At 38.5% G+C, this 15,769-nt stretch overlaps 1 protein-coding gene across 1 annotated transcript in view; it reads left to right on the plus strand.

Moving 5' to 3' along the window:
• Window positions 1-6,649: 6,649 nt before the first annotated feature.
• Window positions 6,650-15,769, plus strand: part of LOC127066260 (homeobox protein SIX6) — a 45,569-nt gene continuing 36,449 nt past the window's right edge. Inside the window, exon 1 of the mRNA XM_050999758.1 lies at window positions 6,650-8,197. Within this exon, the coding sequence (XP_050855715.1) occupies window positions 7,554-8,197 (644 nt within the window). The 5' untranslated portion in view covers window positions 6,650-7,553. The remainder of the gene's footprint in view (window positions 8,198-15,769) is intronic.

Below are 15,769 nucleotides of genomic sequence, written 5' to 3' on the forward strand. Positions count from 1 at the left end.
TCTCTATCTCTCTCCTCCTACATCACCTCTTTACTCGGCATCCTCTTCTACTCTTCTTCTCGCTCATCTTCTATCCTCCAATTCTCTCTCATCGCCCGTTGCACGAACTTTTGAACACCACGAATTTCAACCCCTGGTGCTTTCCTTCTTTTGAGATTCCTCTGTAAACACACCCTAAGAGAAATAGAGAGAGAGAGAGAGAGAGAGAGAGAGCCACTTGTGACCCATGATCACGAAGACACGAAGACCTACCGAAAATCCGACTTTTCGAGTCTCCTCAAACTTTCCCGTTTCTTACAACCCACGATGTCTTTTCCAAACTTTGCCGCCTTTCTTCTTTCTCTATCATGGTAAAAAGGTAACTACCTTCGTCAGATTTCTTCACGATAAAAATCTCTCTCTCTCTCTCTCTCTTTGAACGCTTCGTTCTTCTCATCGATAACAAACTTAGTTAAAAAAGAAAATAAAAATTGATAAAAACGACGATCGGATCTTCGTGAAAATTGTAGAACCAATTATTTATACGAATTATTTCAAGTTTTTTTTTTTTATCGAATATATGATCTATGAACGATTTAGAAAAATAATATTTATTAAGAAAAAACATCTAATTTGACGAGTACCCACGAAGTAAGACGATCTCTCGGAACGAAAAGCAATCCGGTCTAACGCATTTGCACGACGAACGTACAATACGATAGGCAGAGATGAAGCTTCAGGGTTACGAGAAGGGCCCCATTAGGAAGCCGTTAAATAATAATGCCGCCATATTAGCTGCAGACACCCCATAGTCCGCACAACCAAAAGAGGATTATCCCACAACGATACGTCTCGCATGCTCTTTCTCCCCCTTTTCCAAGCTTTTGCAGTAACAGTAACAGCAGCAGCAACTAGCGACAGTGGCATCGGCAACAGTAACAGCAGCAGCAACAGTAGTAGTAACAACAACGGCAACCAGCACGCATAAGTAGTTACGTTCAATAAAAGACTCGATGTATACAATGGGAACTTCTACTCGATGAGAACGTTAACACGTTCTCCCTTTTCGATCTCACAGATCTTTGTGACAATGGTTCTCGAAACATCAGGATCGATTAATGAAATGATCGAGATGTCTGCAAATTTTCAACACCATTTTTTCATATACCTACGTATTTAAAAAAAAAAAAAAAATCTAAAATATATTTCTGTATAGTGAGAATTCTAAAAGAAAAAAAAAAAGAGAAAGTACGGTATATGTGAATTGTGCGTATTATGTTGAAAGTAATAAAAGTAAAGGGATGAAATAGAAGTATTGGTAATGGATCGGTCGAAAACTAACAAGAGAATCAACCATCAAAAAATGTAGACGACAGAATGTAGATTTCCTTTTTTTTTTATCTCTATTCCCATTCAAATCATTTGATTCGGTTCAATTATATGTCCCATCGAAGTTGAAAGACAATGAAGTACGTTTGACGCATTTTTATTATAGAAAAAACGAAAAATTCAACACGCTTTTTACGGGAATAGAATTTTAAAGTGGAAGATTTAAAATCTTCGAGATTTCTCAACGCTAATAACGATCAAATGCTTGACAAACAGCGAATGATAATCAAGTCAGTGATCGATAATAAACGAACGCGATACAGTTAAGATATCAGATATATTACATTTATCCAAATTCAGTAAATTTGGATTATTAAATCAATAGAAACTTTTTGAATAATCACAATAGATATGTTCTTAGATAAATGATCTTCGTCTTTATCGTGAAATAATTGAAACGTTATTGAAATCCGTGAATTTATTCTAACACGATTGCAAATATAATATATCGAATGTAAACAAAAATCTTTCGTAGGTCGAAATGTTTCTGTCCTTCTCTCTCTCTCTCTCTCTCTCTCTCTATCTCTCTATCTATCTATCTATCTATCTATCTATCTATCTTCTTTTTGAAACTTTATTTACGTCCTGTAACAACTTTAGCCCGACGAGGTACTCCCAGCGAAGTAATGCCGTTGCCAGATGAAATTCGATAAGAGAGCTTCGCGTCGCGCATCCACTCGACGCTCGCGTAGATTGTTACACTCGTCTTTGGATAAATGAAGACAAGCATGGCGTGTTCCAAAATGGATGAAGAATTTCTTTTTCTTTAGTTTCCTTGGAAAGAAATAAAAAAAAAAAAAAGAAGAATAAAGAAAGAAAGAATCTCGTTTCTTATTTGCCAGAAAGATAGAGAAAGAGAGAGAGAGAGAGAGAGAGAGAGAGAGAGAGAGAGAGAGAGAGAGAGATCAAACCGAGATGGATAAACTTGAGAGAGAACAAGAGCGATAAAGATAGAGATAGAAATAGAGATAGAGAGAAAGAGAAAGAGAGAGAGAGAGAGAGAGAGAGAGAGATGAGAAAAGAAGAAACGAAAAAGTAAAATGGCTACCCAGACACGATGGAATCATTTGTCTAGGAAGCGGCCGTTCTCGACAAACATAGGACGAGGCAACACGCAATGGATCGATTCGCGTAATCGAGGGTGAGATGATGGAACGGTGTAATACTCATGGAGCTACCCGTCGCGTTATCGCGACATTTATCTGCGAGACGTTCCATGCCCGATATTCTATTATATCCTACGCCATTGTAATCCATTACTCGTCAGTCCATTCGGCGAACTCGTCTACTCGCGTATTCTCATACCCCTCAGTCCTCCGATGTGTCTGTCCGTTACACGAGTTTATTAATCACGCAATATTCCTAAATATCGATGCTGCTCGTTAGAAGGTCGTTAAGTTTTCTCTCTATATCTATCTCTATATCTATATCTAGATATCTTACTCCACTACTATATCGCGATATGGTAGATACGAGCGAATGAAAAAATTTATCTCCTTCGGAATTATTGGAAAAAAGAAAAGAGAAGTTAAGAGAAGAAAGTAAAAAAAAAAAAGAAAAGAAAGAAAGAAGGAAGGAAGAAGAAATTCTGAACTCTGTTTAAATTCCTATATCTCTAATAATTATTATTATGATAATAAAGTAAAAGAAAAAAAAAAAGAGAGAAAAAAAAGGAAAAAAAGAAGAAAAAATAGTTCGAGTTGAAACACCACTCCGCAACACCGGATTGCGTTAATTTGGGGATATGACGAGAATCGTGCATATATGTAGTTACTTGCGTTTTACCATAATTAGGGTCGATGTAACGTAGCTGTCACTATAATGTGCCGTATAATTTATCTACGAGACATCCGGCGTGTCGATATTCCATTACATCCTACGCCACTGTAATCCATTATTGGTACGTCCACTACTACACGAATGCGAACGCGAGCGTTGCTATTTATTCACCGCGTCGCTATTATTAATCCCATAATTATTCGCGTAATATAGACAAATATACAGAAGGACGAAGGTCATTAATAGCTTACGATAATGCGAGATCAACGTTATTTATGCATCGGCGCGTCTCTGCCAATGTAATTGCGTTTTATATAATTTAATGACAAACGTTAATGAAATTATTACTCGATTTTCGGACGTGTATCGATGAGATTACCGTTGTTAAAATTAGACTACCTAAACGTTTCTCTCTCTCTCTCTCTCTCTATCTATCTATCTATCTATCTCTATCTCCCTATTTCTCTCTCTCTGTCTCTCTCTTTATCATTCACTTTTCATAATACGATAACGTTAAAACAACAAGATGATTACTATCGAAAGAAAAGAACTATACGAGATTTTGTAAAAGCCGATATCGTTATTCTCTTTCCTTTTCTTTTTTTCTTTTTAACAGAAACAAAATCAAAAAGAATAAATTTATGATCCCTTCGTTTGGTTTAATTGCCATTTTTATTGTCGTCGCTGGGATAACATAGTCAACGAAATTCTTTTGTCTACGTTCTACCTCAATACCTACATTCTGTAATCTTCTAAAATATCATTGGGAAATACCCTAGGTTTTGTACTTTTCTGCCTTTTAAAGTACATCCACAAAGCTTACAAATGCTAAGAAACATATGTTTTGGATTACCTCTTCTTATCCCTTTTTGCTGAACGGATGCTTTATTCTTTTCTTATAAATCATTTTGAAAGAATACCAAAGGATTATGATAAAATGAAGATAAATGAATTTAAAAAAATACAATTGATCTATTATAAATGGCGTATAAAAATATAGGAAGATAAAATTGTTAAAATGATGATTTATTGCACGAAAATACATAGTATGTATCTAATTACAATAAACAATAGTAAGAATACTCACGTTACAAGTTACAAACTTTACTACAACATTTTCACATAAAGAATAATCTCAAAGATTACCATCATCGTTGAACGAAATGATTGATTTACGTATTTAATGTCCAAAAATTTTCAAGTTCGATGAATAACACTGTACACGAACTTATTACGAGTATGTCTTTCTATAAAACTCATAATCCTTTCGTGATAATCCGATTTGACCGGGGCCAGTCTAACCGAAAGATCGATGAATGAAACGCAATGGAGACAGATCGATGAAAATATACGGAAGAAGAATTTTTTTCCATTGGATTTTTCTCTTTTCTTCTTCCTTTTTATTTTTTGAATTTTTCTCTTTTCTCTTTTTGCTATTATATTTTTTTTTTTTATTATTTCTCTACTTTCTCTCTCTCTCTCTCTCTCTCTCTCTCTCTCTGTCTGTTCTTCTCCAAATCACGGGTAACACACTGTAATTCCACAGTAATTCCAAACAAAATCTCTGCCGTTGATCGATCGGCACAGAGTTCTGAATTTTTCTTTTCAAATCCACAAGCCAGTCCGTCGTTCCTTTTATCGGATCAGTCGTAGCTTTGATATAAAATGTCAGAGGCATCGAGTATGCCGTGTTACTCTCTTTCTCTCTTCTCTCTCTCTCTCTATTCTCCTCTGCTCACTATTTCTACGTAGAACCGAAAGTAGATACGAGAAGTGGCGAAGTGCGAAGTTATAATGGCCGTACGAAAAAGTTAAGAGCATTACGTCGCATAAGTCTAGTTCCCCCTCCTCTCGTTCCCCAACCACGAGTGATTTGCATTTTTTACCTGAAGAAGAGAGAATTTTCATATTCCTTTCCTCTCCCTTCCCTTCTCTTCCTCTCTCTCTCTCTCTCTCTCTCTCTCTATCTATCTATCTATCTATCTATCAGTATCTCTCTCTCTCTTTCTTCCTTTATACTTTAGTTCGTGAGCCATACAACCTATCGTATAATGCTTGTTATACAGGAAAGAGTTAGTTTTGAAATGGGAATATTTATCGTGAGACCCGTAGAGCCACTAGCACCATAGAGAGCGGTGGCTGTGCGTCGTTCGATAAAACGGAGACGCCTTCGGCGCCGTCGCGCGTCCTCTTCGCGTTCTCGCTCGAGCACGTACAACATATGTACTTACTTATGTATATACATATATATACATATATATATATCTACATATGCATGTATCCATGTAGGTGGAATCCTGTCCTTCTTTTCCAAATGGAAATACGAGTCGTGAATAAGCGTCAAAGCCTTAATATTCCCGGTGAGCGGTTGTACCAAAGATAAAAAGAACGAATGGGTAAGAGAAAGGGGAGAGAAACAGAGAGAGAAAGAAAAAAAAGGGGCGGGGGTGAAAGGAGGAAGAGAAAGAGAAAGAGAGAGAGAGAGAGAGAGAGAGAGAGAGAGCCAATCGCATGCACCTACATCCGAGCTGTCATCATCGTTCGCGATAAGAGCAAAGAGCAAAGTGGCTGTCAACGAGACAAACGAGCCCACATCGATAGGACTCTTGGTAGTGATCGATACATGAACAAAAAGAGCGAGTAAAGTAATCATTGTAGAGAGAAATAGAGAGAGAGAGAGAGAGAGAAAGTGAAAAAGAGATAGATGAATAAAAAGAAAGAAAGAGAAAGAGAGATAGAAGACTCCAGGAGCCAAAGCCACCAAAAATCCTGTCAACTTTATCCCGCTATCGAAGATCCTGAGCTCTCGGTCCCTCTCTTTCTCTCCGGCAAAGTTGGCTCGGCGAAAGATCACACTAACAGAAGCGACGCAGTGGTAACGGGAGCGGGAAGAGCTCGAGGGATCATGCTGGTCTCTCTGCCCCTCTACGTTTCGCTTCCACGATCTCCGTCCTACTTTCCGTACCGAGCATCGATCCTACTCTTCTCCTCTCTCTCTCTCCCTCTTTCCCCCACACACTCTTGCTCGTTCTTTCTTTCTCTGCCCCTCTCTCGCTCTCTCTCTCTCTCTCTCTCTCTCTATCGTACTCGCTGGTAGATATATGCGGTTGCAAAAGAGAGGGGGCGTGAGTACAACACCGCGAATAGTATAGGTGGGATAAAGGGGGTGGCTTGGTGGGGAGGTACAGGAAAGTCACGTGGAAGGGATAATTAAACTGACACAAGCGTACCGTTCTGACACGACGTTACGGAAGGACGAAGAAAGGTTACCATGGCTACGTGGATGGGATCCGGCCAATCCTGATCTTCCTCGTAGGCGTGGCCTCTACATTGGCCACCGAAAGCCCTCTCTCTTTCTCGCTCCCTCTCTAAACCAGTCGCTCGAATCCTACCCCTCTCTTCTGGTTCTATACCAACGGTAGGGAGTAGGAAGGAGAGAGAGAAATAAAGGAGGGGAGAACCCTTGGTTAGAGAGAGAAAAGCAGAGAGAAGAAAGGTAGAGGTAGGTCGCTACGAACTGCCGGTACTACCCGATTCCAACGGGCGCGTACAAACGTATCATGCTGGGTAGGGCCGGTGCCGAGATGCCGGCTTGTAAACGAAACCAGTTTGCTATCCGATACGATCCAGGCAAGAGCGGCCTCGCGCGATATATCCACGAGCGAAGATCGCTGGTACCAACGAGGATCCGCACTCTCGGTGAGAGAGGCACCAGGATGTGGGGATAGAAAATCACCTGACATCGAGGACAGAAGAGAACGCGAGTCCTCGAGAAGATCCCAGCTAGAAGTAGGCATTCCTTCGTAAATCAAAAAGCATCTGAGAACAGGAACGACACGTCATTGCTCCTCTATCGGCTGAGACTTCTCGTTTAGTTATCGTATCTCGTAAGATCGTTGAAGAATATCTGAATTCTTTACAAGGGTGTCTTCGAAGTTATTGCCTGGATCGTGTTCGCGTTTCGATGAGGGAAGAAGAAAGAGGAAGAAGAAGAGAAAGAAGTCGATAGGAGACATTGCGTATATGTACGTTGGTTTTTCTTCATTGTGTAAGATAAGTGTAATTTAGTGGACTGTCCAGTGACTAACGAAATCGGTAGAAGATATTAACGAACGACAGAAATGATCTTCGCGATCGAGCCTTAGTGAAATTTTGTTTTCCACCTTGTTCGAGAAAGGAAGGAAAGATATGAGTCATCTGACATGAGAGGCACGAGAAGAAAGTACAAATCGGAACGGCGGGAATCCTGAGACAATGACGAAGGCGGTAACAACATCGATGCTCTGAAAAGCAACAAGAAAAACCAAAAGAACAAAAGTTGGCAAGAAGAAACGAACAAATTAAAAGGCACATTCTCAGACAATCTTTCGTTGATATAATCGGTTCGTGAAACTTTCGGGCTCGAGATGTCGGCAGTAGCACCAGCTGGAACCGGTGCTACGGCGCCAACAACAAACGGCCCGATTGTTCCCGCTCCGGTTTTTGCCTTACCGACGTTGTCCTTCACCGTCGGCCAGGTTGCAACGGTTTGCGAAACATTGGAAGAGAGTGGGGACATCGAAAGATTGGCTAGGTTCCTTTGGAGTCTTCCCGTTGCACATCCTAACATCCAAGAATTGAATCAGAGCGAGGCAGTGCTCAGAGCTCGTGCGATAGTTGCCTTTCATTCGGGACATTACAGAGAACTCTATAATATCTTAGAGAGACATAAATTCACCAAGGATTCTCACGGCAAATTGCAAGCCATGTGGCTCGAGGCACATTATCAAGAAGCTGAAAAACTTCGTGGTAGACCTCTCGGCCCTGTCGATAAATACAGAGTACGAAAGAAATTTCCATTGCCAAGAACGATTTGGGACGGCGAACAAAAAACTCATTGCTTTAAAGAAAGAACTAGATCATTGCTAAGGGAATGGTACCTTCAGGATCCTTATCCCAATCCTGGAAAGAAGAGAGAACTTGCTGCTGCCACTGGTCTAACACCGACGCAGGTTGGTAATTGGTTCAAAAACCGAAGGCAGAGGGATCGTGCTGCTGCAGCAAAGAACAGGTATATGTAAATCAATTTTCTTTTTTTGCTCTCTTTCTTCTTTCTTTCTTTATTTTTTCCATTATTTTCTTTTTTCTTTTTCTATCCTTTTTCTTCCTTTTTATCTGCTCGATCATCCTTGCCGACTTGCTTCTAGATTTAAATTAAAGAGATATTAGCCTTTAAAAAGGGACTGATGTCTCTTTTTAGAATAAAATATATATATGGCTATCTAAATCTATAAACTCCGATCGAATGATCGACTCGTCTTTAAAGGGATGTGTTTATTAAATAAATAATAAATGGCTCCCTATTGATACATTCTTTAAATAAATAAATCATTCTACGATCTTTAAATTCGAACTTTGAATGACACTATTGATTATTAAACGACAACGATCTCTTCATCGAATCCTCTATCTTTCTCTCTCGCTCTCTTTCTTTCTTTCTTTTTCTCGTTCGCTCGCTCGCTCGCTCGCTCGCTCGATCTTTCTTTCTCTCTGTTACTTCCGAGAGCAACGAGGAAAATAATCTTCTTCTTTGAGATAAGTCTATGGTGGTTGTTCGCGTACATGACGCGAAAGATTTGTTCATTAAGTAGCGTTTAATGGAAGTTAATCGCAAAACGATTAGTGGTTTAGGTCCCTTTAGCCAGATTGTTGTACTGTGTCGTCGACAAACGAGCCTTTGTGCCCGCCCCAAGGTCCCCGTTTCAAGGGTCGCGTAATTTCATTTTGACGTCCGACGGAGGGTCGCTGCCGTCGGGCGAACAACGATTTTCGAATTACGTCTTTCAAATTGTATTTCAACGTTGTTTTCTCTCTCTTTCTCTCTCTCTCTCTCCCTCTCTTTCTTTCCCGAGATGGTTTCTACGTACGACTGTTCGACGTCGAGATAATATTCAAATCGTTTTCAGACGCACGACAACCCTCGTCGTCTCGTTCTTCTTCGATAAAATAGAAAATAAACGAATCGAAACGAGTATTCGAGATTATTTTTTTCACTTCTTCTTTTCTTTTTTCTTTCCCGAAAATCGTAAAAATATCTTAACCTTTTTTCGCGAAACTAATTTATATTATACCCAATGCATCGACCATGCTCTATTTTTCTTTTTCTTCTATTCCTTTTTACATAAGTACTTGGACAAATGAGATCGTAAAATCTAAAATTTAATTCGATCTATCAGAGATCTGTCATTATTCGTTGATTAGAAGAGGGACAATTTCGAGTCTAAGATGATAGGGAAATAAAAGAAAAGAAAATAAGCTATGAAAATAATAAAAATAAAAATAAATTATAGACAAGACCGTTAGGAACGCATTTATTGTAGAAAATTGCCAGGCCATTTTATATTATATTGTCGTTTATCATTCATAAATGATGTCAGGAAACAAATCCCTCGTAGAAGAGAAAATTTTGGTCGGGGTTTTTCCCGTAGGATCAGCGATCACTATGAAAATCTCTATGTCATAAATGTTGGAGGCTTGTTAGAAAGAAAAGAAGCTGGTGGCCATGGTAAACGACTATATCTCTCGTCTTATTTGATTTACGACACTTCTTCGAAAACTGCAATTTCTCTTTCACCTAAGTAAACATAATGTTTCTCTCATTTTCGCTTTATATTCTCGGAGAGATACTGTTCCTTTTTTTTTTAGTTTGTTTTCTTTCCTCCTTTGTCTCATTTTCTTTTTCTTCTACCTCGTTCTTTCCCGTCTCTCTCTTTTCTATTTTTTCTTTACATCAAAATCGTTCAATAATCTTTTTCCGACGGCTTGAAAACCCCACAACGTAGTAAATAACTAAATTAACTTACTTACGTGGACTTACCTGAAAACATTCGTTGAATATATTTTAATAGAATTTACCGACCGCGTGATTTAAATCGCATGATTATTATATTGAAAAGAATAATAGAAATCTTAAATCGAATGAAAGTATTGGATTGAAGGAAAATACGACGTGGGTATGAAATTTATTTGCCTGTTTCTCAACGATTGATCGTCGTGGTGCGACGTAAACGAAAGAAAAATCGTTTGACGGATAGCTCACTGACGATTACCGGTGACCGTCATGCCGATGAATGTATTAAAAAAGACGGACAACGACGATATGCCTAATAAAGGTCTAGAACTTGATAATGACAATCTAGCTTAATATATACGTCGTTAAAGAATCGAGTCACGTATCCTTGTCTCTCTCTCTCTCTCTCTCTCTCTCTCTTTCTCTCTGCCTTTATGTAGAATTCGTCGAATGTGCATGCACTCGCATCGAAAGTTACAACTACGACCCATATCTGTCGCCATGCGCGCTCGTCTATAATTATTGCGCTCTGAATGAAGTCATTAATAGTCATTATCTACGTCTACGGTGTAATTGATATATCGTTAACGGTCGACGATCGTCCAGGCATACTGGTCTAATTGATTTTGATGAGCTCCTGCAATCGGTAAGATTACACGTTTGAAGTTGAACTACGTCTTTAAACGGTATCAATGTTTAACGTATTAAACATCATCGAAATTACAATCAGAATAATCTATACTATTGATTAAGTGTTCAATTATTCGTTGAATAATATCTAGATAGTTATTTAGATATTTGATGGAAATAATGGAAGGAAATATCGTACAATGTTAGGTATCTATCATCGATGACGTAAAGATGTTCTTCTGTTCTTGGATCAAGGCCACGTTTTCTTACAGATAAACCAATGCACCTTCGTATATATGTATGCATATACGACGTATCAACGTCGACGAAAAGCTTCTCTCAAAAGAAAGAAAGAAAGAAAGAAAGAAAGAAAGAAAGAAACAGAAAGAGAGAGAGAAAGAGAAGATGCACAGTTTCCTTCAGAAGCATCGATCCGCGTATAGATATTCCAAAGTCTCGACGTCTCGTCCTTTCCTGATTTCTCTTTTATATTTCCATCCCTATTCCTTCATAGACAATCTGCATATCTATCACGACTCTCTACTTCAATTCAAAATTTTTTGAATTCCCTCATCCAGTTCGCGTAACGTGGACGATATCTCACGATGAATAAATAACAATAGGACAATATTATATATTATTACATTAACATGAAACGATATATCCGGTAATATCCTCTGCCAAAATTACGGCTTTACAATTTCATGAAAATCAATGATATTCCGGAAAATTACGTATTCAATGTTTTTACTATTTACACACACGCACACGCACACATATATATATATATATATATATATATATATATGCATAAATCAATATTTAATTTGAAGATAATTGTTATAAAAAAATCTTTTTTGCAGTAAAAAATTTGAATAGAAACTTAGGACAAGAAATCTCTCTCCCTCGTTCTCTTTCACTATCAAAACGCGTACTATATATCGCCGTTGTCGTCATCGTCTGGGGTAGGTAGAGCAGATAGTATTATATATAGACTGAGTGCAGTATCCGCCCGGAGGATCCTGCAAGGTCCTTTCAGAAATGTCGATCCGCATACTGGCAAGCTCGCGGTATATTTTCGCGGTCCAGCGAGCGAGTTATTCAATATGCTCAACCCCAAAAGCCCTGGAGCCATCTCCGTGCTTGCACGTTCTACTCGTTCGCACACCTTTGAATATCCAAGCGTGTAGGAATTCGTATACTCTACATCGTAACATACATATAATATATATTATGTATTACACATATTATATATATATATAAAATATATATATATATATTCGGTCCACGTTAGGTCACGTTCTACGCTTTACAAAGAACGAACTTGTACAATGTGCGAACCGAAGTTCCGTCGCAGTCAGGAAGTTAATGTAAATGTTAAGGGGAATAATTCATAAGGTACCTAATTCATAACGATCGTTATTAATCTATCAACGATCTCAACTTGACTTTCCACCGAATAATATTTATGTGCGCGCTTATGTGAATTTTCTTATATCCCTTCAAAAAAAAAAAAGAAAAGAAAAGAAAAGAAGAAAAAATACACACGTACACACATATAGAAATTCTTTTTGTAAAACGTTTATCGAAAGATAAAAAGAGAATCGTCTAAATCGTCGTCGTTGCCGTGAAAAGGCGACTCTGAAAAAAAGCTTCAATTCGTAAATATTCGATTCGATAGGAAGGCTCCTTACGTAGGAAGGAGACGAGAGAAAACAAGAGGGGTTTTGCTCGAGGGTGCGTGTTAGAAGAGTGGGGATAACCACCACGGAAACCCTCGCGTTCTCTTCGGGGGTAGCTTTAGTCGTCGAATGCGTATAGAGTCGTATATATATATATATATATATATATATATATATATATCTATATATATATATACACACAGACACACATCTACACACATATATACGTTCACGTTCGCGCTCGTACGCCCTTACTTCGTCTTCTCCACCTCCGACGAGTTATCAGATTTTGATAAAGTCCCGGGTGTATTAGAGAGTTACGCTGTTTGCGTTTCCACGCAGATCCTGTCTGGCTGGCACCTCCTCGTATATTCCCATCCACCCCATCCCATACCTCTTGTTCTTCCATCAGCATCTTCGCTCTTTCGTTCGTTCGTTCTTTCGTTCTTTCGTTCATTCGTTCGTACGTACGTATGTAAGTCTTCCTTTTTTCATCATCGCGAAAACCTCACCACGACATCCTTCGCAAAAAAAAAAAAGAAAAGCGACACAATTTAATGCGAAAAGCGAGGTCAAATATTTTTCCTCCTTCTTAGATTCGTTTTCTTTTCTTTCCTTTTTTCTTCTCTCTTTCTTTTTTCTCATCTCTTCATTTCCTTTTCATACCACCTAACATTAAATTCTTTCCCCGAGTTACTTTACTTCCTTAATACTCTTACGCTTTTCCTTCAATTTTGTTCCCTCACTCGTCAGACGACGGCCAATCGATCGTAACAATCCTGACGCGTGAGATTTTATTTATTATTATATACTTATAGTCTTTGTTATGGAACAGACGTGCGTGGTGCGTTCGATGATGAAGACAGAAAAAAATAAAGAATAAAAAAGAAGATGAAAAAAGGATGAGAGAAAAAAAAATTAAAAAAAGAAAAAAGACGAAGAAGAAGAAGAAGACGAAGAAAAAGAAATTCCTTTTACGACACGGATCATTCATTCATTCAGACACACGTACCTTTTACGATAGACATTCAAGCACTTATTTACTAGATTCAAACCGGACCGTTCCCGTATTCTATTCGTGTCTGGTTTGATGAAAAATCGTAATTCGTCTCGTGTCGTTAAAAATGATAATGGCCAAGGCAAGATTTCTCCAAAGATTTTGCGATTAACGTCCGTTTTCATGATTTATGTCCCATACCGTGGATCTTACAACGATGAGAGAAGCTCTCCTCAAAGCTTTCGAATCATTACCGCGTCTACGAGCCTTCCGGTACCTTCTTCGAGTCACGGTCAAGTGTCACTCAGAGGACACCTCCGTTATCTTGATGACCTTAAACGAGAAAGGAGTATACAGAAGACGTGCGAATGTCATCGTCGTTACGCAATCTTTCGTCTTTGCGAAAAACGCATTCTTCTCTATCTTTCTCTCTCTTTTTCTCTTTCTCTTTCTTTCTTTCTTTCTTTCTTTCTTTCTTTCTCTTTTTCTTTCTCTTTTTCTTTCTCTTTTTAACGACTCCTAGATGGGACAAAGTTCTTCCGTGTGTGCAATTGCAGATGAACGACGACTGTACGACAAGGAGAATTCTGTTGTTAAAGAAAAAAGAAAGGAAAAAGAAAGAGAGAGAAGAGGAAAAGAAGAAGAAAACAAGAAAAACTAAAATATTACTATAATCGAGATGAATAGAGACCCCGTTGACATTATTTCTCACATACATACATACACAGATAGATAGATAGATAGATAGATGGATGGATGGATGGATGGATACATAATTTTCTCTAACGAAATTATACCGCATTTACTTACTGCAATAAACCTTTTATTCGCATAATCAAAACTTACAACTCGAAAGTTTACATTCCCTTCGAATGATTTATTTATTTCGAATGATTTTTCTTTATCATAGATCTATGTTAGAAGGATCGTATGAGTAGAGGTAATTTGTGGAGAAGCAAATTCAAAGTCGAGTGAATCGTTTAATCGCGCATCATGGAAATTGTATTTCGAAACGTTAGTCATCGAGACTAGTGGAGACGCGTTCAACCGTATTAGTCGGGATAATGACTGAAGAGTAGATACATGGAGAGAGAGATCGAGAGATCCAGAGAGAGAGAGATAGAGAGAGAGATTGCCAAAAGCCGGAGCTAGCAAAAGAAAAGACGAGTCGGTAGGATCGACGCGCGAAGAGCGAAGACAAAGGCAATGATTAATTCCACGTTGGATGTCGAGGATCATTAGCGGCAGACTGCCATGACACCTGCTCGCACGAGCCCTTCGTGATAGATTACAGGGGCCCAACAGTCAAGGAAAGAGAAAGAGAAAGAGTGAGAGTGAGAGTGAGAGTGAGAAAGAGAGAAAGAGAGAGAAAGAATCTCACATTGGATCGTCCAAGCCAGATTACTAATGATTCCGTATTTCGACGTTTCTGAACGATATTCAGGAAGCGATGAAAAAGAACTCTAACACGGAGAGTAGTAGGTATGTACTACTACGACTTGGCATTCAGGGTGGCCAAGAGAATTCGCGTGGCAGCTTTTTGTCAAAAGATTGTCACGACGTAACGTGATTGATGGGCTTTCTGCTACTTTTGGTAGAACGTTTTGTGCCAAACCAACGAGAGAAAGAGAGATAGAGAAAGAGTGTGAGTAAGAGAGAGAGAGAGAGAGAGAGACCAGATACTATCGCGTGAATTCGTCCTCTGTTTAGGAGAGGAGACCGCTCTGGGAAAAACGGTAAATTAATAAGGCCCGAAATCGTCAGGGTGTGATCGGGTGTTCGCGTGAAACGAGGAACCGTCCAAAAAGGGAAGAGAAATAAAAAAGAAAAATGAAAAAAGAAAAACGACAGTGCTGTGTCTCTCTCTTTCTCTCTCTCTCTCTCTCTCTCGAAACGATTTTGCATCGGAAGGAACGATTGTTGCATCATTATCGTCATCATCATTATCATGGGGTCGGTTCCCTAATTGAATTTGTCATATCCAACATTTTTCAAAAACTTTCATTTTATGTTCGGCCAAGGAATCGAACTTATCGATACGTTTCGTTAAACATAATTTTTCTTTTTTTGTATTTGTTGTTATTATTCCTTTTTCGTTTTTTTTTTGTTTTGTTTTGTTTAGTTCCTCGCCGAAGATAAAAAGTCTTTCTTGTATACAGAAAATAGAGAGAGTAGACTATACGGTCTCGTATTACATCAATCCGCGTTATACGAGTCACATAAGTAATACAATTTCAATATTATCGTATTTCCGATATATATTCTCTGTTGTGTCCCATTAAAAACATCAGATATTTGAAAATGTTCAAATTAGATGTTACATGATTTTATAACATACCTAGTGTTATACGAGTCGTCACGACAGATCAATACGATTACGATACGACTAAAAATAGAATATTTTCGACTCTGTCATCGTAATCAATCAGAAATATTTTAGATAATGATATTATATATGCGTTACATTTATGTACTTATATAATC

Source organism: Vespula vulgaris, chromosome 9, assembly GCF_905475345.1.
Source record: "Vespula vulgaris chromosome 9, iyVesVulg1.1, whole genome shotgun sequence".
Classification (NCBI taxonomy): Eukaryota; Metazoa; Arthropoda; class Insecta; order Hymenoptera; family Vespidae; genus Vespula; species Vespula vulgaris.